The sequence below is a fragment of the Strix aluco genome, chromosome 4 (assembly GCF_031877795.1).
Source record: "Strix aluco isolate bStrAlu1 chromosome 4, bStrAlu1.hap1, whole genome shotgun sequence".
Taxonomy (NCBI): Eukaryota; Metazoa; Chordata; class Aves; order Strigiformes; family Strigidae; genus Strix; species Strix aluco.
This window is the reverse complement of record NC_133934.1, coordinates 103316499-103340215: the sequence shown is the minus strand read 5'-3', so window position 1 is coordinate 103340215 and position 23717 is coordinate 103316499. Positions and strand designations below refer to the sequence as shown.

General features: G+C 36.3%; 1 protein-coding gene across 4 annotated transcripts in view; it reads left to right on the top strand.

Annotated features, from left to right (window-relative positions):
- The window catches only part of BAZ1A (bromodomain adjacent to zinc finger domain 1A), a 65082-nt gene that overhangs the window by 18045 nt on the left and 23320 nt on the right, over positions 1–23717 (top strand). For 3 of the 4 annotated variants that reach the window (XM_074824606.1, XM_074824608.1, XM_074824607.1), the window contains 13 exons: positions 2032–2175; positions 8404–8505; positions 9778–9865; positions 11693–11827; positions 12466–12568; positions 15207–15373; positions 16181–16276; positions 18127–18265; positions 18714–18860; positions 21238–21333; positions 21462–21686; positions 22339–22504; positions 22754–22867. In XM_074824606.1, the coding sequence (XP_074680707.1) occupies positions 2032–2175; positions 8404–8505; positions 9778–9865; positions 11693–11827; positions 12466–12568; positions 15207–15373; positions 16181–16276; positions 18127–18265; positions 18714–18860; positions 21238–21333; positions 21462–21686; positions 22339–22504; positions 22754–22867 (1722 nt within the window). The remainder of the gene's footprint in view (positions 1–2031; positions 2176–8403; positions 8506–9777; positions 9866–11692; positions 11828–12465; positions 12569–15206; positions 15374–16180; positions 16277–18126; positions 18266–18713; positions 18861–21237; positions 21334–21461; positions 21687–22338; positions 22505–22753; positions 22868–23717) is intronic. The other variant, XM_074824609.1, reaches the window with a different exon arrangement.

Below are 23717 nucleotides of genomic sequence, written 5' to 3'. Positions count from 1 at the left end.
CGTGATTGCAAATTTAGTGTATATGCGCTCCCTCTAGTGGTCTTCAAATAATAAACAAATTAGAAAAAGTAGTAGTATGCATTGGTGCTTTTGATTATTTTCCATTAGAAATCAATTTAAAAGTGTTTTTAAACTGAATTGAATTGAACTCTCTAGGAAATATTTTATAATCTGAAACAAAAATAATTCTACTAAGAAGTCTTTTATAGCAGGTGATCTTTGTTGGATTTAAAAAAAAACCCCTAATATACACGTTCTGCCATGCAATCAGCTCCATATTATTTAGTATGAAGGGGACGCTGTGATGTTCTGAATATTGGAAATCCAAGATACTGTAATAATGGACTTTTCTCTTAGGACTCAGCTGGAGCCTGGTTCTGGGCCAGTCTTTAATAAGCCTCGTTGGGCTTGGACTTAGTTTGTGAACTGACACTAGGCTCTGTCTCATTACATACTTGGGTGTTCTTGGGTCTTTACGCGGAGTCTATTTAGATTTGCACAGTTAATTAGCTTGGGCTCCAGTCACCAGGAAAACGTGTCTTCCAGCCCCAGACCAGCCAGCTTTGGAAATGGGACCGGCTGCATTGGAATGGCAGCGTGCCTGCGGTCAGCGAGTCCAGCAGACTCAGGCTGCCTCTGCACGCAGGCAGCTCTGGTGTCCCTGTGGATAATTAAGTGCTGGTCATATTGTTGTCTTTAAGAATATATAAGGATGTTAATAGTTTTGGGGTTTTTAAATTATTTTCATATTTTTTAAAATAACATATTCCATCAGAGCATCCTGGAGCGCTCTCCCTGTTGGAGAGAGGCTTGGGGAGGACAGCTGCAGGCACCGTGTTGCTGCTCCTAACTAAACTCACAAGTTAATATGACCAAGGATATTTTAATGTTTTGAGCTTTTCTCCCTGTGCATCCCAGCTTTGTATTTTCCCATCAATGAATGCAGATTTTGGATCGTACTGTCTGCTTGCGGAAAGAGGTGTTTAAGAAGAAATATTTTGACATTGTTTCCTTTTTTTCCAATGTTCAGATAGAAGAACACTTAGAATTTGTCTGTCACAGATTTGTTGGGATTGGTTTGTTTGTTTGTTTTTGACTTAGACATGATGTCACACTAATTCAAGCCCTGTACTTCATGTATTCTCCATTTTTTTAATTTCAAGTGACAGTGTTTGGTGCCTAGAGAAGAGAATTATTATGTATTCTTTCTCCCCCCGCCCTTTGAGCTTTTAGTGGTAGTATGTGACAGCATCCATTGATTGCAATAGTTAATTTTCATGAAGCAGACATGGCTTTAGGAAATTAAAAATAAAAATATGAACCATGGAATTTCAGAAAGGGGTGAAAGTTAGTGGTTAAGAACCAGCTATAATACAGTTACCCAGCATGAAGTGTCAATTAATTATACTTTTTAATATGTAGTTAATTCTGCCTTTTATAACTACCATTCAGGATGGCAAAGGGATAGACTTGTTTTGTCAATTGTGTGCATGCCAGATGGAGCCTTAATATGTGTCAGCAGATAAATGGGCCATTATTAAGATTAGATGCATAGTGATCATTTCAGCCTTGTTTATTTAGGTCATCGACAGCAGTAGAAGATGATCTCTTATAAGTAAACATATTTTGGGATCTGAAAATCTTTTGCTTTTCTTAGATCGCTGTCAAAATAAATGTAAAAGATTTGGTGTCTAGTTTTAAAGTAATGTTAAGTTAGCTTTTTAGTTTACTTAAGTGAGAACTGAAAAAAAAAAAATATACAACCACAAGTAATTCTACCAGTGACTTGATTTGGTGTCCTGAGTAGTGAAACCAATAGCTTTGTAAGCACATGAATTTGTTCATTTATTAGGTGGAACTCATGAAGTTAGTGTTTTACCTAGTATTTCAGTGCAAGGCTCTTAAGTATTTACTTACTTAGTAGACAATAGAATGTTGTTATATATGTATTCTTAAAATAACATCTGCTACAACTTTAGACTCCTTGCACTAGTGAAAGACTTTGATGGTAATGTCTGTGTTTTATTTCAGGTTGCAGTGTAAAATTTTGGAAGTCATAGCTCCAGCCCATCACAATGGAATGGCGAACGGCCATGCCAGCAGTGCTGATGGAGACACAATTGTCATCAGCGACAGTGACGACTCAGAAACACACAATAGCTCTGCACAAAATGGGTAAATGATACTTTTGCAGTATAAAGCATTTGGGCTGGATGGAAATAAGACTAAAGCAGGTGTGGCAGGGTCTATCTGAAACTTGATCAGTATGGATTGTGAGTGCTCAGGCAGCTGAAGGTAAGAAGCTGAATATTCACAGGTGCCAGTTACGCGATGTGTAATCCAACGTAGAACTGTGCGTTGTGAGAAATGGAGTACGTACAGAATAATCATTGTTCATCTGTTTGGAATGACAGTGTTTCTGTTGAGAGATGATGAAAGAGCCATGTATGCCTATCACTAGTTCTCTCTGCACTGCAGAACCTGTGCTGCTATAGCTTGGAAAATGCACTCGTGTTGTGCATTTCTACAGTCTGGTACTACTTAGCATGATGTATTGCTTCACTTCCATCATGGGGCCCAGAGTTGAGATTGCCTTATAATAAGAGGACGTGCTTTTACTGGAACTCTCTGGAAAGTCTTTTCAGAGACTTAACGTGTTTGTGTCCAAAATATAAAAATGTACAAAGCTTTCTTCGTTGTGGATGTGTCATGTAAATATATACCATTTTATTTAATGGATTTGATTATGATTTTATGTGCAGTGAAACCATGTGTCTTGTCTTAAGGAACTACCTATAGGATGGAGTAGCTTAATAACACTGAATAAAAGAGCTTCTTGGCTATAATTGTGGTGGTTAATTTTGAGAATCCCTTTATGGGCCAGTAGTTGAGCTTATATATGCAGTTTATCCTAGCAGTATAATGAGGAGAAATATTTCTGTGCTTCACAAGCACAATGCTGATGAAAGAAGGAAGTTTGAAGTGGAGCCCAGTCTTGTATCTAGCAACATACAGGCTTTACATGAACTGTCATTGGCTTGGAGATGTCATGTGGATGCAGAAGTTATTCTCATTGATTGCTGCATGAGGACTTCCATGTCCTGACTTGCCTTGAATAACTAGGGTGGAGCTCCTCACTTGGCTGAGAAAATAACATGGGATAAATAATTTTTTAGATTCTCTGCTGTCTCTTGAAGGCAGTGTCCAAGTTGTTCATGAAGAGGTCCTACATCTTTGAGACAATAAATGCATTTTCTGTGTTCCACAAGCCATATGGAATTTGAAAGGAGGTTATTCTTGGAATTACGCAAGTGTGCACAGAGCTGACTGTGGGATTGATCCCTTTATGTCACTGTCACTTCCATGCATGCAGAGCTGGTAGTAAGACTGAGTCTTATGCTCCCAGTCAGTCTGTGTTTCTCCTCAGCTGATTACTTACTTTGACAATGCAAAGAAGGGAGGGGAAAAAAATTTATTTCTCTTAGAGAAATCTTGTGAAAATATACAAATCTTTGGAGCACTGTTCTGTGGCATAACTAACATTTATGCTACAAGCTTAAAATAGTAGACCTCTTACAGCTTTAAAATGCTTACTGGAAGTTTTAAGTGAGTCTTTTTATAACAAATGCAAGAGTGTAATAACACTTCAATTAGTTTCTGGTTATATTCTGAGTATATGGAAACTTGGAAAGTATTATTTGCTGTACCTGTAGAACCTATCTGAAAGTAGAGCATTGTTGTCAATTTTTGTATATTGGCATCTAAGGTTCTTTATACCCTTACTCATAAGAAATCTCACTGAACTGAAAGACATCATTTTGCAGCCCTAATCCTTCAGGGATTACATTTTGATGTTTATGGAGAAGCTTGGATGTGGAGAGTATGGATGTTATTTACCTTGGGACCAATGTCAAGTTGATACGTGCAGAACCACAGTTCTGCCTCTTCACACAAATCTCCAGGTTTTGAGACCCAGCTTTCGTGCAAAGCTGTAGTGCCGTTAAACAATGGTACAGCAGATGCTCAGTGTGTTTGTGAGAGGGGGAGGGGAGCACAGCACAGATTGATAGGCCATCTGCAAATATTTTTCCTAAAGAATCTGTAAGGCTAGAGAATCTTAACTGAAAATAGATGTCACTAGAGATCCCAGCCTTTCTCTGACCCTACTCCTGTCTGCATGGGGCAGAAATAGCCATGCACTCTGTACAAGTGTTCCTGCTGACCTTTTTTATTGTGTTCTGCAGTAAAAGCTGAGGTTGTACAGAGAGAAAGAGGCGGGACGCTCTCACTCATGCACTCCCTCAGAAAAACAGGATGCCTTGTAAGGCCTGGTTTATGAAGCAAAAGGTAGCAATCTTCTGAGAGCTTAAACTGTTGATACTATACCCTGGGACCCTGTGGTACTGTAGGATAGTGGTCATCATGGAATAGCAGTGTTCATACCTTGAACTGCTACATATAAGGGTAAGGTTGAACTCTTGCATTGGCTTTAGCACTCAGCAGCAGACTGGAGATTGAGGGACTTGTACTGCCAAATATATACAATACTAGCTGCAACTTAATTCATGGCATTCCTCCTGCTAGGGCTATGAGTCATGTGAACCATCAACCACAGCAGAAATACTAAAAGAAAAATTTCTTTTTGGCTTGCTGGCTAGTTCATGGCAGTAAATTTGGGTGTTTATTCACTTTGAAGTTTATTTTACAGAAGGGTTAATTTTTCCTGCAAATTTTGGGATGCAAGCAGAGGTAACAAAGTTTTTGGAAATAATGCCAGTGGAACCTTAACATTCAGATTTTTTTACCATTCTCAACCTAGTTTTCTGCCTCTATTTGGAGAAGAAATTATGAATAGGGTATGTCAAAAACTGCGGTCATAGCTTGTCATTAAAGCTATACAAAGTCTTCAGTAGAACAAATCTTTCCTTATCTTTAATTCTTATCTTTCCTCTTTCCTTTCTTCCTCCATCTCGTGAATCTATTAATAATGATGGTAGGTCTTAGTCCACTTTTTATTGTAAGGAAGACCAAAGTACTGGATCAAAGGTAGCTTAAAATCTTCATCAAAAAGTTCAAAGTCAGGATTTTATTGCAGAATGCTCTTGTCTTGTCCATGGAGCGGTATAACCAGCATGCTGTTAACAGGCTTCAGGTTGCTGTATTTCCTTGTTTTAGACAGATTCCAGAAAGTATTTGCAGTTCTAGATGGGGAGTTGTAATTGCTCAATATAGAGTAGCTTGTTAGTGCCGACCTTCAAAGGTGTGCAGAGGCCAGCTTTTCTATCAGAATCATTATACTGACAGGTGTGTAAGGCTTGTGCTGGAGCATGAGGAGATCATAAATGGTTGTGTTGTTTAGCTAGCATTCTTCAAGGGAGCTTTTTCCATCCCCAAACTTAGTCAAAGAGAAGAAGACTCTTTTTGGAAAAGAGTCAAGAGAAGAAGCCTCTTTTTGGAAAAGCAGGACAGCATTCATTTTAGATGCATTCTTGATCCTTGAACCCTCAGTATTTTTCTGTGCAATTTTTCTAGTTCTGCTAATACCACAAGATATTGGTAGTTCCAGCAAGACTCAGACCAGATAGTATAGTCGTGTCCTGCACAAGGTAACTCAGAAGGACAAGGTCTCAGAAGTTTCTTGGTAAAGTTACCTTAATACCATTCTGTCTGAACATAATACAGCAGGACTGTAAGCAGAAATGTATGGTCATGTAGTCATTGTGCCAAAGTAATTGAAGGGCCCGTGAGATTATTATCTGTTGGTGGTTCAGAATAACCTCATTCAAAAAATGCAAGAGTGTGCCACGTGCTAGGCACATTTATTTGAATGCAGTAGAAAGTAGGATAAATATGGGTGTGTCAGTTCCAGTTTTCAGCTGTGAAGTTACAAGATATTCTGTATTCTTTCCTCTGGATCTGGTGGTCTGTCAAAGCTGTCATGTGAAGACTTGCTGGAGGGCATTTCTGCTGCGAAATGGGTCTAACCTTTGCTAACTCTTACGTGGTTTATGTAATGCTTTGTAAAGTAAAATATAGCAAAAAATAATGAGTCTTATGCCAAAGCGACTAGATAATCTATATATATATATTTTAAAAGCTTTCTATGTGTACTGAATGACCTTTTTCTTCCTCTTCTGCACTAAGCAAGATTTTGACTAGATTTGGATTTATAGAGGTGGATTTCAGGAATACGTTAACCTTCTTAGGGCAATCATTGGAAACTCAGAAACTAAGCAGAGAAAACTGTGTGCTTGGAAATTAGGTTGGGGCTATTATATATGATCCACTGAAGGTGAGAAAAGGTTTTACTCAAACTAAAAAGTAAAGGTTAATGTTCAAGAGTTAACAGCTTGATTATTCTTTGGGCCCTGCTTTTGATTACAGACAATCAGAGCTTAGAATCAATTAAAAATACATAAATGAGCTAATACACTTATGGTATATAACATTGGCACTCTGCCTTTTATTTGGTATCTGAACATTATCTGTTTGAGTCCTCCTTTAGCTTGTTGGACTAAAGGGCTGGAAACACAGGGGTGTATGGTGAGGGAACAAGTTTGTGTTTGACACTATCCAGAAATTCCTAGCAACAGCCTTCATTACTCTAGCTTTCCTATCTTGAGACTGAAAATGATCATGGAAGACCAAGTCATGGTATGACCAAAATACAAAGCCCCTTCTAACATTCTTAAAATTATAGGCAGAGATGTTTAAATCTTGCCAGAGGGTATACTAAATTACTTTGTTTATACAGTTTATCTCTGTTTTGCTAATATGACTAGCTGGGTGGGGGGGGTTAAATTATTTTTCTTAAACTGGAGTTGGTCTGAGTGACTCAACTTGAGACTTTAACATGGATAGCATCATGCGAGGTAGACAGTGTGTATCATAGTAACTTACCTGTAGGTTCAGTAGATGTGTTGCTGTTTCCAAGTCTAAATCTTCTTTTCTGTCCCTTCATTTGTTTTTAACTATGTTGATCATTTAATCATTGTAAGCTATTTTTCTCCAGAAATTATTCTCATCTAAAATGGCACTAACTGTGGATAGATACTGTTTCTTTTACACTTCATTTGTATGAATTCATATGTATTCATTAGTGGGCATCTGAATGTTGCATTTCTTTGGGCTTCTATTTCACAGTTAGTGGGGGTAGAAAATCGTAATCGGAGCACATTTCACATTCACATTCAACTACCTTGCAAAGTACAGTTCACTACATCTTGTGTGTTCTTCATAGAGGTAAAGAATAGCACATTGGTATATTGATTTATTTTGTTTTGTCACAATCTCCACCTTCAAGCATTTTGTAAATGCCAGAAGGACTGACAATGATGATGAAATGCATAGCTGTAAATCTTCTAGTTCATCCACATTACTTCTTCACCTTCCCCTACTGATGAAATAAGATGATGGTTGAATTCTTCCTAATAAAGCAATACGACTTTTGATTACAAATTACCACCCTAGGAGAAGTTAGTTTTGTTGTTTAATCGCACAATGCAACATTATTTGAAGAAAATGTCAGTAGTTTAACTCTGTTCATTAAGTCTGTCCATAAATATGCCACACTATTTAAAGTATACTGTCTATGGCAAAAACCCTCCCTTTGTTTTTTAAAGGAGTGAATTTTGTTTCGGTAGCACACCAGACCTGGGTTGGTTATTCTTCTAGGAAGAAGCGTAAGAAAACAGTTACTGTTATGTTAAAACTGAAGAAATAATTTGCCATGGGGAAAAAAAATCTAGTTCTCTGTAGCCGATAGCTGTAAAAGGGAAGTACACTTTGGGGAAAAAAAACATGTGACTCAACAAACATTTATTTTAAAGTGTCGATGCACTGCGTTATGATTCCTGTTATTTTCAGAATGTTGTTGGTGAGGGTGTTTTTTCTAAATTGATATTTTGGAAAAATATTCTGGTTTTTATTCATTTTGAGGTGTGATCTGTAGCTCTATGGCTACTGTTTTTACCCATTTTATTTAACTCTGTCTTTTGGACTCCTTCCTCATCATCTTTTTCTCCTTTTTCCTGCCTTTCTGTTGCCATCATGAGTACTGAGGGTATTAAGACGATGATTTTCTGAGGGATCGGGATGTGTCATTGCTTCTCTCCCTCTTTGTTTTTCCTTCCCTTCTCCCCGCTAAGAAAACCAACATCCTCGATCCCTTTTCCTGTTCCTTGCAGGAACTGGGTTTGATGTGGATCTAAATCTAGTGACAGAAAAGTCGGCAGCAGTGAATAGGTCCTCTTTGATACCAGTGGAAGTTACAGCCTGTATTAAGTATGTCTGGGTATTTTCAAGAGGTCCATTGTGTATGCATATACATATATTAAATGTGTACAATAGAAGACTGATGTTTTGTGATTGTAGTTAACTTTTTCATTTTTAAAATATTTTTAGGGAGAAGAAAGCCATAATTGATCCTCTTTTGTTCAAATACAAAGTCCAACCTATTAAAAAAGAACTATATGAAACTGTTATCGTTAAAGCATCTCAACTAAGGTAAAAATGAGTATATGAAAGTTAAAATTGTACTTTATAACTGTGTGAGTCGTGTAAGTAACTGTTAGATGGTTTTGATATAAAATGGCATTTTAAAGTAATATGTTAGAACTAGTAATTAGAGGCACTAGAACAAAATACTGTGTTTCATAGGCTTTCTGTAGCATGGGTTCCAATCTTTACTAGTATTAACAGAGATACCAACTCTTTACAAGTCTCTGCTTTTGTTGGCACACAGATGAGACCTGCTGTTGCTTCTGATACCTATGCCTACTGCTGTGACTGATAAATAGGTGCAAAAAATGTTTGAGAACCCTATTCTATAATATTGATGAACTGCTGGCATTGTGAGCTCTCTCTCTGTGTGGTAGCATTACTTGTTTGAAATGTTGGAGCAGACATTGGCAATCATACTTTACTGCTTTAAAATAGAAAGGTTAGAAAGATAGATCTGCAAAGATTTTTTTTTTTCTTCCTAAATAACATAATTTTTTCTTGAATATAGATAAAACATTTTTTTAGGGTAGATTGTGCATCAAAACTTTATAAACTGGATGCTTTGGAAAAAAAAAAACTTCAGTGATTTCAAGCCATTTAGTTCCAGGGTGAAATCAAGATTAGTTTTTTCATTAACTACTCCTGTGTAGTCAGTTTTCTCCTTCCCATGAAGTAGTGTGGGTTACCTGGGATGCCAGGAAGCATTTAGAGCACACACTGCCCTGTAGCGAGGAGTGACACAGCCTGACCAAGCAGTGTGTGAATTCGCCCCTCTGACTCGTTAGCTTGAGATTTCTGTGTCTCACCTCCCCATTTGAGAGATCTGAATGCTGCTTTTCTGTTGTCCTTGTTTGCTTGCTTGTTTTCATCCTCTTCTGAAACAATTGGACTTCAGTTTTATTTGGGGATTTTAAAAGCTACTGTGATAGAAAGGAATGTTTGGAGGATCTAGTGGGGGTAAATAATAAGCTGTGGAGTTTGTCTGTATGTGTGTGTAAAAGAGGACATACCAGGATCTTCAAAACAAAAATCACAGATGCATAAAACAACTGTTTAAGTATTGCTTGGGGTTTGTTTTGTTTACAAGGAAATTTTTAATTGAATTGGGGCGGCAAAGAGTGGCTGTTAGGTACAATAGTAAGGGTGTAATTTATGACCTTTTTCTCATTTTCTTAATCAATCATATGATCTGTTACATGTGTTCTTGCACATATGGTCAGCTGTACTTAATAATTAATTGTTAGTTGATAATGCTATCTTTCTTTCTTAATACAGCCGGAGGAAACATCTCTTTTCTCGTGATAGACTTAAACTTTTTCTGAAACAACACTGTGAACCACATGATGGAGTCATTAAAACGAAGGTAAATAAGGAATAATTTGTGGGATAGAGTATTGACCCTATTCAGTCTTATTTTTTCTCTGCTCAGAGCTGCTTTTTTAAACTACAAGTTTAGCTTTCTGTAAATATAATATATTGAGTTAGTATTTGACTTTTCCAAAATAAAAGGATAAGTACAGAACTTTTTCTGTAAAAACAGGTTTTTGTTAAGTTTTACTTGTAAACAGGATGGTAGTTTTTCTGTACATGAAGCAGAACTTAATTCTCTAACTTCTTTAGTTACAGTTTAGAAAAGTTCCCAGAATAAAAATGGGAGCTTTTACCTAGAAGAATGTTATTTATTAAAACATAATATGTTTTTGCTTAGTCTAACACAAGTTGTTTTCATTCTTCAAGGTATGCAGCTGATACTTCTAAGTCAAATAAAAATTAACTGTTGCTGTTTTGGTACAGTAAGCTAATATAATTCTGTTGTAATGCTTGTAGCTGGGAAACGTTTTATTGTAGATTGAATTCAGTCTCCAGTTCTTCAGTGGGACAGAAGTACCGAAAAGTTCAGATGGCTGGAATGGACTTTTGATGAGGGCTTAGATGTTGAAGATGTTAAGATGCATATTTTTGTCATCTTATGTGGAGATATATGGTGATACTTAGTGCAAGTTCAGACTAAAGTTCACAACTTAGTCTGTGCAGGATGATTCTGAGAATTTCTGTTTCCTTGTGCTCAAGGAATTGAGCAGCTTTTCCTACAGCAATTTCCCTTGCCTTGCTTGCTGTGCTGCAGGAGATCCTGGACTCTTTCACTGCATATTGCAGCCTTGACCCTGAAATCCTTCTTATCTTCATCTTGTTTTTAGGAAGTAACATGTTTGTTTATTATGTCCTGTATTTTATGTGTGTGTTTAAGAGGAATCCTAATACAGCTTTATATGGGCTGTGTGCTCATTCTGCCCAGGAGGGCTCTGAGACATGACAGCATCGATGAGAGTCTTGCCTCTGAAAGATATGGAAAATAACAAAGGCAACTAATTTCTCAATAAGTGTGTAGCTTTTAAAGTCTGTTTCTTTTAAAGAAATTGAAATAGAAGAAAATATAGCTGAAGGGGATAAACCACCTCCTTCCTTGGGCTTGTTAGCGATCCCATTGTCCTTGATGTGATACAGTGTGCTGGGTCTAGTGATCTATTAGCGATGCTTTCTGGTGTGTTAGGAAAATGGTTATATTCTGTATATGTGTGTTTGTCATATTCTCTTTGTTTGGGCTATTTGTGGACCGTCTCCTTGTTCCCTTGCTTTTCAGCAGTTATGTGAACGTGTCCTATTTGGAGTGTCTCCTTTGTATCCTCATCCATATCACTTGATAAGGGCAGACTTCCTGAAATCACCAGGTTGAGAAAGCCAACTTGAAACTTTGACAATTCAGAATGAGAGAAGTCCTAAATTTTCTCATCCTCCAGAAATGTTTAAGTATGATAGAGAATTACGTGATTCTTCAGTAAATTAATTTTCCGGCTTTCTCCTTCAAAAGTCATTTTCAACACATTTCAGTAACTTGCTCAGAAGACTGTGTCCAGTTGTGTTTGCTAAAAGGCATCTAAAGAAATAAAATCTTACCAAATGAGGCCAAATGCTATTGTCAAATGTGTGCTGCTTACATTACTACCCTATTGGTGGACTAACTCTGCAGTTAGACTGTTTCAGAGTTCTATTTCTTATCCTAAGCTAACCAGTTGTGAGTCTAGTTACTTTTTATTGTCTTTTTTGTGAATCAATGATTCATTAATTAGCTTATATTTATGAAAATGTAAGAATTTCACAATGAATATCTGTTTTCATCTCTCTTACTAAGGCAACATCAATTGCAAAATATAATCTAGCAGAAAAAAAATTCTCCTACTTCTTTCCTGATGACCCACCCACATTTATCTTCAGTCCTGCAAGCAGACGGCGAGGGAGACCTCCAAAGAGGGCATCTACTAGTCATGTAAGTAATAACATTTTTAATTCCAGATGAAGACACATCAGCATAGTCTTTAAGTTCTTCCATTTACTCTGTGAACTTTCAGAACAGTTGGAATGCAAGGTTGATGTGCTTTTTTTTTTTTTTGAAGATGAATTGGGATAAACTGCATAATTACTATTGAAGTAGATTCTTTATAGTTAAGCTGGTAAAAGGGACCATACTTGATGTGTTATCTTCTTATTTTTATCTGCCCGCCAAGAAACTAGCTTTTCTGTGTGTTGTGAAGGTGCATAGACTACTTGTCCCTTCTGGGAATGATTAATAAATAATTTGCTAAAAAACTGTAATTTGTACTCTTAGATAGGATTATGTCACTTGCCCTCAGATACAGTTACGTCACTTGCCTGTATTTAAACACAGCAAAGCTTAGTGCTCTAAACTACTTTATTTCAAAAGAAAGCTGGAAGAAAAGGTTTTGGGTTTTCTTTTCCTCCCCCTGCAACTATTAGGCAGGATCTGTGAGTACTTAGTATGTTTGTGGAAAACTCTTGCAGCCTGTTTATTCTTGTTTTAGAGAGAATTGGGAATATCTGTTGCTGGTCATTTCACTGTAGATATTATGTTTTTTTTTCCCACTCCCTCTCTGAATTCTCTATCAGGAGGACGAGATTACTGCTAAACGAAATACCCAAGGAAACAGAAGTAAAGTAGCAAGGGAAAAGACAAGGTTCCAGAAGCAAAAGGAAGATACGCAAGCTATGGGTGAGTTGAGGTTTAGTCCGATGACTTAGTAGAACCAGTTTTTGCAGGTCTGAGAGCAGCCCATAATTAGAGTATTTTTGGGGCTGTATGTTTCAAAGGGAAAATGTAGTAAGAGTGCAGTGCCACAGCACTATTGCAAAGTGCTCCTTTCAGTGGTTAGAACGGTTGTTTCTTGATTTATTTTTTTGTTTTGCTAAACTGGGGAAATATAGGAGGCTTGTGATCCAGCTATGTTGATTTCTATCTCAGATAAATGAAGAGCAAAATAAATTTCTGCAGAAGTTTGGATTCTGAAGTCATGTATAAATTTTACCAACTGAAGATATATCAAAGCATGAACATTTAACACAAATCAATCTGTTGTATGAGGAAAATCCATAAATGGAAAAACTACCTCAAAATTTAAAAGAACTGCAATGCTTTCTAAACCTGTAATAATCCTTAAGGAAATCTTGAGTCTTTCTGAAGATTCTGTGTAGGTATTTAAGGTGTGTTTAAATGTTCTGCAAGATTACTTACAGTCTCTACAAATTTTTCTAATTAAAAGAGCACAAATCACTTAAGAGATTTTTATTTTGGACTGATTGAATTATTTTGGCTTAGTTTTGACCCATTTCTGTTCTATTTAAACTTGATTTCAAACGGGAGTAAGGGGACCTCCTTTTGTATGAATTTAATTAGATAAACTGGTACATCTTCTTGAGGAGACCAAACTCAGACAAGGAGATGTTCTTCTGGATTGTAAGCACTGATGCCCTTCCTAAGGACAGGCTTTCATCTGTGGAATACTTCATTGACCTTCTGGTTTCTACCTCTCATTTCCATTACCATGGAAAGTTTTAGGGTGGCAGGGATGTCTCTAAATTACGTAGTCCAACATCTGCTTAAATAACTGCAAGGTTGTCTGAGGCTGCTCAGGGCCTTTTCTTCATACAAGGTGGGGACACAAGTGTCTAATGGGCTCCACTAAACTTGTGTGTCCACTTCTTTGCACAACTAGCATCTATTTGTTTATGTGCTGGAAATGACAGCACAGAACAAGGTATTGGCTGATCAACATCAAAGCTGCTTCCTGTTTTGTGTGGTGTTAGCTGCAGCTTCTAGAAGGCTAGTTAAGACACATTCTGTCTTAATTTTATCTTTGTGTTATCCTATTGTGCCACAAACCCCAATGGCTTTGAAACATATAGTTTCAAACAATGAAAGAATAATCAGCCTTGAAATAAGTTGCATAACATAGAGATCCAAATGTATTCTTTGTATTTTCTGCCACCTCACTAGACAACTGTCATAGCAGTTTTCTGATCTTGGGGACACAAAATGATGATGAATGCATCAAATAAGTAATAATAATAAAAAAGAAAAATACTGTGGTGTCACACTTATTCTATGTGTTCATTTTTGGCCCAATCTTGGCCCATGATTATAAATATATTCTTTTATTTTTCCCCTGTTTTCTTTTTTCTCTTTTTTTAAAAGATGCAATTCTTTAATTTGAAACTGGCAAGATGTTGTACCAGTTGTTTAAAAAGTATGATTCCCTCCATACAATAAACTTAAAAGTACACCTTTGAATATACTATATTAATGTAATCAAATATTAATCTATAAATTTTACCTGTAAATAATTTTGGAATGGCAATTACTGACATTCATAAAGTCTGTTATAAATAGCTGCTATAGTACTTTACTAATAATGTGAAAAGGTAGGAAAATACCAAGTACCTTGAAAAATCAACCCTCTCGGTATGTAGAAGACTATGGAGGATGAGCTTCACTGCTTTTGTTTGCTGGGTGAGAGCCATTGCTGCTATGTGTAGTAGCTATCTGTAAAAGCAATCTAGCCCACTTTCAGAATTTTATGGGAAAATGTAATCAAAATCTTTTTTTGAGTGCTGTCCACTTAGTAATAGAAGTAAGGATCTTTTTTCATTTTCTTCACTTGTGATTCTAGCTTTCTTGTTTATTCAATTAAAATGGTAAGCCCTCTGACCCCCTTTTATTTGTTAGCCTGTGTGGGGTTTGACAGACATTGCCCACAGAAAGTGGAAATTTGTATCCTGCTGTTCTTGTGCAGATAACGACAAAGAAATCTGGATCTCTTTGGGCAATAACATTTATTACCAATTAAAGTTCAGATTAAACTGTATAACAGAAGTGCAACTTGCACAAAAACCACTGAAATACTAAATGTATTGACTTTACAGAATTCAGTAATAAGTATTTAAAGATCACTTATTTAATGCTTATATTCCACACCTAGTTGTGACATGCTTTTATTAAGCAGTCATTACTAAATATGTTGCTGTAATTATATGCAGTTGGAATCAGTTCTCATCTTTGTATGTCACTTGATGGAAAACAATAAACAAGTAATAAACTTCTGTGTACTCATAAAAACAAATAAATTTGACTTTATTGCAATGATGACAACCTTGTAAAACATGCATAATACTTAGGCTTAAAATTCTGATTCTCTAAAGAACTTTCAAGTGATTGAATTTCTGGTTGGCATAGAAACAATTCAGTCTTCATAACAATATCTTTTTCATATGGTAATTATAAAAAGAGTTTATTTAGCACAGTTAAATAAAATTAACATTTTAGAAAAGAAAAATAACTGTTTTTTCCTTCGTAGCTTTTGAAAAAGCTAAATTAAAACAAGAGAAGGCAAATGCTATAGAAGCTAAGAAAAAGGAGAAAGAAGATAAGGAAAAAAAGAGAGAAGAATTAAAGAAGATTGTGGAAGAAGAAAGGATGAAGAAGAAAGAAGAGAAAGAGAGACTCAAAATAGAAAAAGAAAAAGTAATGCATTTGCAGTTTGTGTTTCATATAGGATCAGTATGTCTTTCTAGCTTGTTTCTCAGTTGCTATCTGCTTCAACTTATTTTCCATTAACTGTTTTCAGTTCATAGAAATGCACTTTTGAAGAATAGGCAGTTATAAGATACAATTATGGATTTGTATTTCTGGATAACACTCTCTATGTTATAACTTTAGTTCACAAAAAGTTCACTCTGAACTTCTGAAGTAATGTGGTGGGTGCGTTTTTTTTGCCAATAATGCTTTACAGTATTTGATTTGATGGTTGTCTTCTACTTAAGTGTTAAAGACACTGAACTGCATCACATTCACAGCATATTAAATGGTTGTGGGTTTCCTTGTGGTTTCTTTTTGGGTGGAAATTGCTAAATAACTTTTTGTCACTTTGAATATGAAGAAATTATTTGTTCCACTATATTCTACCAAAGCCATGTGCACTATCGATTTTGATGGTCTTTTTTTGTGGCAACTTTTCATAAATACTCTTTATTTTAGGTGTTTTTCTGTCACCTGCATCCATTTAAAAAAAAAAAAAAACAAACAAACAACCAAACAAAAAAACCTGCAACAAAGCCCCATGTGTAATCCAACAAAGTATCACCACAGTTCACTTCTAAACATTTTTGCCAATATCTTTCTATACAAAATAAAAATTATTAGATTATTTCATTCTAATTAAATATGGTTTTGTTTTATTTTTTGGTGTGATTGGAATAAGGGATGCTGTTCTAGTGACTGTAATAGGGTGATCTGACCACTTTTTATATACAATTGTGACTCTCTTTTCAGGAAAGAGAGAAGCTGCGTGAAGAAAAAAGAAAATACGTGGAATACCTGAAACAGTGGAGTAAGCCTAGAGAAGATATGGAGTGTGATGATCTTAAGGTGTGATTCAATTTGGAATAGCTTAAGCTTGTACTTTACAGGGTCCTCAAGCTAGATTCCCTAATCCAGGTGCAGATCTAGATGTGACCTGAATACTAGGGCTTGTGAATCACCTACAGTCATGTAATATTTTTGGTGATAATAGGATTGTCTGCATCTGCATTTCCACCCTCCAGAAAAACTTTACAGGCTGTTCTCAGTCTTAATGTGGAACTGTATTTTTAAAGTGCTGACCTTACTGAGTGGAGAGTATTGCATATGCCTGACATTTCTGTTAAATATACAGAATGAGCTCACCTAGAATAAACCTTAGTTACTTAAAAGATTTGGGTGATGACGAAACCAAGTTTTTGGCAGCAGCAGTAGGACATTATCTTGTTACTCCCTGTGACATTCTTTTGATTTAAACTCTAGCAGTATCTTTGCTTATACAGGCATTTGGATGATCCTGGAAACCTATAGAAAGTAACAAGAATTCACCTCCCAAAGAACTTAATGTTCTAAACAAGAATATAGTGTGACTGTACATAACAGAAGATTGTCTAATGTTATACATTTATGTAGACTTCACTATGATTAATTTTGGCAGGGGTTAGCGAAAGGAGGCAAAATTGTCAAACACAAGGACGGGGGTTTATTTGGGATACACAGGGAAACACGACAGAAGCTTGAAGAGGTTGAAGAGGACAAGTTGGGAATAGAGGAGAGTGTTAAATGAATTGAAGTGATGGTTGGGAGGAATATGAGAATTGGATGTATTTTCAAGGAGAGCTGTACAGACACTTGAAGATGAGAGTGAAAACTTAGCTGTGTATAGAAAGGGAGAAGAAACTGAAGAAAGGGAAGAGATCGTCAAAACAAGAGGAAGCTGTACAAAACCATGCTGCTGTGTTTCAGTTAGAAAAGAAAAAGGAAGGGGTGGGAAAGTAGTGTCATCACTACAGTGAAAATTGACAAAAGTATGAATAAAGAAGAGTTAAGTTGAGGATGGCTTTTCAAAAAATTCCATTATCAGAAAACGTATGAAATACCTTACTGTGTTCTTCTGAAAGCATAGTATTTGTTGCTATTCTCGTTAATGTTTGAACTACCACCTTTGGAAAGGAGCCATCTTCCTGGGAATTGTTTGACTCTGTCTGCTAAGAAATGTTAAGTGAAGACAAGTCTTGAAAAGTTACATCAAGTTATTAATTTGGAAGTCAAACTCAGACACTGTCATCTGTGATTTGGAGGTGGTGTCTCTGTTAAGTGGTCTTATTACACAGTCGCATCAGCTCCATTTAAAATGTCTTAAACTATCATAATTGACTTACCAATGCAAAAACCCAAATAACAGAACACTCAGTCATTAGACACGATCTTGCATGTGCTAGTATTAGATGCGTGTGTTTTTACGTGAATGTGTTGGGTTTTTGTTTGCTTGTCTTTTCAAGCAATAATGGGTAACTTTTTAAGAATATGTTTGGTTTTTGCTTGTCTGGACAGTTCCAGCAAACTTAAATTGAAAACTCTTGTGAAATAATACAGGTTTAAAGGAAAAATCTTGACAGCCAGTATTCTTAACTTGTAGTGGGTTTGAGTTCCTTTAAACAAAGATACAAAATCTTTCAACTTCATGAACATGAATAAACTTTTATCTCAAAAGATTTATGTCCAAGTTGCATGCTCTTCGATTTTTAAAGTTAGTACTACCAGATGTTCGTGATGATTGATTGTGTGTCTTGCAGAACTATTTTCACTAAAGTGTAGTCAGCAGATGTACTCTGTAGAATCATAGACTGTTTGTTTTTATCACTTGTGTACTCTATAGAAACTGAATACGATATTAAGTTGTCCTGTTTGGATTGCAGGAACTTCCTGTTCCAATGCCGGTGAAGACAAGACTTCCACCTGAGATCTTTGGTGATGCTCTGATGGTTTTGGAGTTTTTATATGCTTTCGGGGAACTTTTTGATCTTCAAGATGAATTTCCTGAAGGAGTTACTTTAGGCAAGTTGTCATTTATGTGGCAAGGTGCCCCAATTTTGTGGTGTCCCTTCTCCTACCAAGCAACTTAAGTTCACCCAAGTACCAGTGCTACAAAACTTTCTGTGCAACTTTAACGTGTCAGTGCTTACATGTGCATATCAGTCCAGTTTTCTCTTCACAGTCAACTTCCGCAGTGTTTATAAAATCAAAATTAATTTCAATGTAGAAGCTGTTAATCTAGTTATTAAAATGTCTATTTGTACTTTACTCTTGCAGTTATATATTAAGAAAATAATGTTGTTCTGTCAGCACTCTTTCTGACACCACTGCTTTAGGAATATTCGCAGTAAATTATGGAAAAGTAACTTGATTATCATACCTGAAGGAAAAAAAAATGTTTTCATTCTTCAGTACATAATTGTTTTCCAACTTTGCGGCAAAAGTGACGCTTCTTAAACTTTATTCACAGAAGTTTTAGAGGAAGCTCTTGTAGGAAATGACACTGAAGGCCCACTATGTGAATTGCTGTTTTTCTTCCTGACTGCCATCTTTCAGGCAATGGCCGAAGAGGAAGAGGAAGTGGCCAAAGATCAAATAGCTGATGCTGAGACCAAAGGTCAGATCCTTGATTTTACTGCTGAAAAACTGAAATTCCACTGGAATTAACTTTAAATTGCATGATCTATGGCATTCCTTTGTTTAACCTTGTCTTATTATGCATGGATATTGTATGTAAATGGACTTGTTTTTTCTCTTTTATCTGAAATTAAAGCCTTAAACTGGGCATGGAGGTTGGGGTCTGGGGAGAAAAGAGAAAAAGCAAGCACATTGTTACTACGATTGTATCCAGCAAAGCATAATAAGTTTTTAACAGCACTGCTTATGTCTTGAAGGTGAGGGAAACTTGTCTTCACCTTACTTCTCTTCCTTCAGCACTGTTAGATGTTTCTCCTGAGGGTCAGGAAACAAGGCATTTTCCTAAATCTTCTCAAAGGTCTTTAGCGATAAAAAAAATTCTGAACCTAACTAGATTAAAAACTTAAACTCTCCAGCACAACTATAATGGAGAATTCAGTATTTATTGTCCTTCAAGACTTAGAAGTATGCATCTGCAGCTCCTAGATACTACCATGTCTCTCTTTTTTCCAGTAAAGGCTCTTGCAGTTGCTCCGCCTTTGGCCTTCACTCTAAGGCTGAAGCTGCCCACGTTTTCAGAGTCATTTCGTATACACTAACCACTATCAGAAGGAAGTGCAGGCTTTCTTCTGAATTTGTGTGGTCCTGTGTTTATGGACTGCCAAATTTGCTGACTAGTTAAAGGAGAAGCTTTGACCCTTCCTGCTAGTCTTTATTTCATTAGAGGTAGATAGGAACATAAAAGCACTCCCCATTTGAGGTCAAGAGAATCCTGTGGTTCCCCTGTAAGACAGACGCATGAGGTACAGGAAGGTTCCTTTAATTCCTCCCTTGAAGACTATGGGTATTCTCACGTTTAAGATTTATGTCCAATCTATAAATCGTCTTTATATAAAACGTGGGCACTATCTTCAGCAATAGAGGCTGCTCTTGTTAATTGAATAAAGTTACAGATTTGATATGATGTTAAAGAATTTAGACTGTGATTTAATTACTGTTGAATTTATCAATTAAACTGTATCTTTTAACTACTGAGAGCATTGCTTGGGCATTATAAGCAAGGATTCCATTATCAGGTAATCATATAATGGGTGATTAGAGTCTTTATTATTCATAGGACTGGTCAGAAAAAATGTGATATAACTTTCATCACAATTGCTGGCAATTGCAGAAATCTACATTTCCCTTCTAGTTTAGCAGAGCTGTGGGCAGGGCACTTTATTATCTTTTACTTGCCTTTGAACTTTCATTTCTTGTCACTCTTGTTTAGCCATCTTCTTTCCTGTAAAAGAATTACATATTCTCATCTTTGTAGTTCTGACTAACCAAACTAGTAGTAGTCAGCGTGTTTGTTCACTTAAATTCTGTCCAGGCAGCGTTTCTGCAATGGAGAACACCACGGGTGTGGGGTTTTGGTGTGTACAGTACTTTCGCAAACCCTGTTATACAGATACAGCGAGAGGGGAGGTGCAGAGGTTAATTTTGCAAATGTCTGGTTGACAGTTTTCAAATATCAATCATTATACAAGACTCTGGATTTGCTTTTTGCATAGTTTTAGTTTGAATTTGTGGCTCTTTATGGACTGGTGACTTTGTAACTACTTAATGATTTGGACTTGAATAAAGTGAAATTGTTGAAGAAGCATACAAGGCTGAAAAAATTCTGCCAACCCTCTGGAGAAATACCTGTAAGTGCTAAGGAAACTTTTGCCTAAGAAACAGGAATTTTGCTGTTTCTCCCTTCCACTGCCCCGCTTTCCTGGTCAGTTTGCTAATGTGTGATGCTCCTTATTAAGTGTAGATGCTTATTTTGGTGAAATAGGTTCCTTTGTAATGCCGTATTTGTGCAGAACAGTAAGGCTGTATCTAAGTTACAGATTAAAAGTATACAGAGAATGGTGATAACCACTGTCAAAATGTCTGATTGATTTGGATGGTCTTTCCTGAAAGCAAAATGATGATAGGAAATAACAGTTCATTTGAGGGAATGAAACACAGGTGTTCTGGCACTGTTGTTTGTTTTTGCTTTCAACTGTGTTTATGGATTTGTTTTTGCTGCCTTTTATGTTGCCATTGTGCATGTTTTGTGCATTGGGGTTGCTTTAACAGCTTATGTGTAGGGAGAACAGCGTATAGCATGTGGTGCATGTCCTTAGCTTTTAGTTGGATTTAGTTGCATTTAAAGATATGTAAATTTTAATTTGGATGTTGAATTGAGTTTTGAAATACATTGATGCTTTTGTAAATATCGGCCCTCTTTTTGCTTTGTCTGCAACTTTTAAAAAACGGCTTGCTTTCCTCCCTTCCACAGTACAAGTTTTAATTTGCACTAGAATAAAGTGTTTATTTCCTTAAAGATTTAACAGAGGCTTTGGATGAAGATGCAGACCCCACAAAATCTGCACTGTCTGCAGTTGCAACTTTGGCAGCTGCATGGCCCCAGTTACATCAGGGTATGTGTGGGTTTCACTTCTTGTTTTGTTACTGTTCTTATTTTGCTCTGTATTTTAAAGCACATTTTTAATATTTGTATACATTTAAATGTCTATATAAAATAACTGTTCATTCTTCTCAACTGTAGGCTGCAATTTGAAAAACTTGGATCTTGATAGCTGCACTCTTTCTGAGATTCTCAGACTTCACATTCTAGCATCAGGCGCTGATGTAACATCAGCCAATGCAAAATACCGTTACCAGAAACGAGGAGGGTTTGATGCTACTGATGATGCTTGCATGGAGCTGAGATTAAGTAACCCTGGTCTCTTGAAGAAGCTTTCAAGTACCTCAGTGTATGATTTGTTGCCAGGTAATAAAAGACAATAAATGTTAGAGATTGCTCATCAAGTTATCAGTTTCGTAACTGCTTCAGATCAGTAATGGTCAAAATTTACTGTAACAGAATAATTTAGGTTGAAAAGGACATCTGGAGGTCACCTACCCCAACACCCACCCCCTTTGCCCTGGTCCCCACAAGCAGGTCACACCAGATCAGAAATTGCAGAGCTAGGCAGTCTCATTACTTCTGAGTAGCTTTTTTTTAATCTCATTAAAAAAAAAAAAAAAAGTTGTGTTACTTGCAGAAGGGGATCTCTCTGCGAGAAGCATCTGAGTGATTCAGCCCCCGCTTTTTATTGCTGTTCTGGTTAGGGTCTTTTGTTTGTTATTTGGAGATGGAGGAAGAAAATTACTATCTACTGTTCCTTTATCTCAGTTTTGAAGATAATATTGCATTTTAGTTCTTTCGGTGCTAAAAGTTAAATTAAAAATAAAGGCTCGCATCTCTGAGCAAAGCAGATATTTCAGGAAATGCCTCTTTGCAAGTGCAGCAGGTGCATTAAAAGTGTTTGACTGTTCACTTTTTCTTGAGTGAGAACCTGTCTTCAGTCTGGAATATGTAAGAGTAAGGCTTATTTATCAGTTGTGTAATGAAATATAAAAATTGGTCTGAATTTTATTAGGAGAAAAGATGAAGATCCTTCATGCCCTCTGTGGGAAACTTCTGACTCTCGTCTCCACTCGAGATTTCATTGAGGACTCTGTTGATGTGTTACGACAGGCAAAACAGGAGTTCAGAGAATTAAAGGCAGAACAGCATCGCAAAGAACGAGAGGCGGCGGCAGCAAGGTAAAACTAGGATATGGAAAGCTAAATTTTGTTGCTACAAAATTAATTTCTTGATTGCAAAAGGCATATGAGAAACAATAGTAGTGTTTGTGTTTTGTACTGGTTTCTTGAGACCCTAGACAGGAGTGAAATTTTATTGTGCTAAGCATTGTCCTTTCTCACGCTATATTATTTTTAGATGATGCTGCAGTATTGATTTGGCCAGATCAGATAATTGCAACTGGATTTCTACATTTTTCTTACTATTAGGATACGTAAGAGGAAAGAAGAAAGGTTAAAAGAACAAGAGTTAAAAATGAAAGAGAAGCAAGAAAAGCTGAAGGAAGAGGAGCAAAGAAATCCTGCTGTAGAAGTATCTGTTGGGTATGATACATGGTATTACTGTGTACATATGATACAGCACTTTTCAGTTATGTGGCCAGACCTTAGCTATGTATTTGCCGTTGATCATATACAAAGGTCTATCTTTAATTTAAGTATATAGTCTTCCTAGTGTTCTGCAATTGCTTTATGAAAGTGATTTTATTTTTAAAAGTTTGACAGTTTTACCTACTGACAAGAGAAACTTGTAAAATCCACTTTGTATTTTTTTGCATTACTTTTTGTCTTGTAATGATTTCATATCTATGAATAAATATCTTCATAGTAGACCGTTCTAGTTCATTTTCTAGTTTGAGGAATTGGTCTGATCTGAGCTAGACAATACTGACCTCACATTACAGTTTATGAATCAAATAGCATTTTTTAACACAATGCTGTGCTGTCCCAGGTAGTTTCCAAAAAAATGAGGTTTTTTGTTCTATTAAGAAAACTGTATGGTTTCAGGTGGTAAGATTCATGCACATGAAGCTGTATATGATTCCAGAAATAAAAGCAAAGTGTATGTACAACACTGTATCTTTACCTTCTTGAGGAAGGGAGTTAGTTAAATAAATCTGCTTGCAAAAGGTGAGCGTGGGCCAAAGACAGATTTGTGCTATGTTTTTGAAACTGTAATTGAAGAAAAATAATAAAATAAATATCCTGCAATGGTTGCATGTAGTTCTGTAGGTTTTTAATTACTTTTACTAGATGTGGGAAAAATGTGTAATAACCATTTTATAAAATGGATACCATTTTGATGAGAAAGCATTTTTTTTTTTTGGACATGAGGGAAATAGTGCAGTTCTACTGACCTGAATTAAGATGTCTCCAAAAAGGATCTGATTATAGT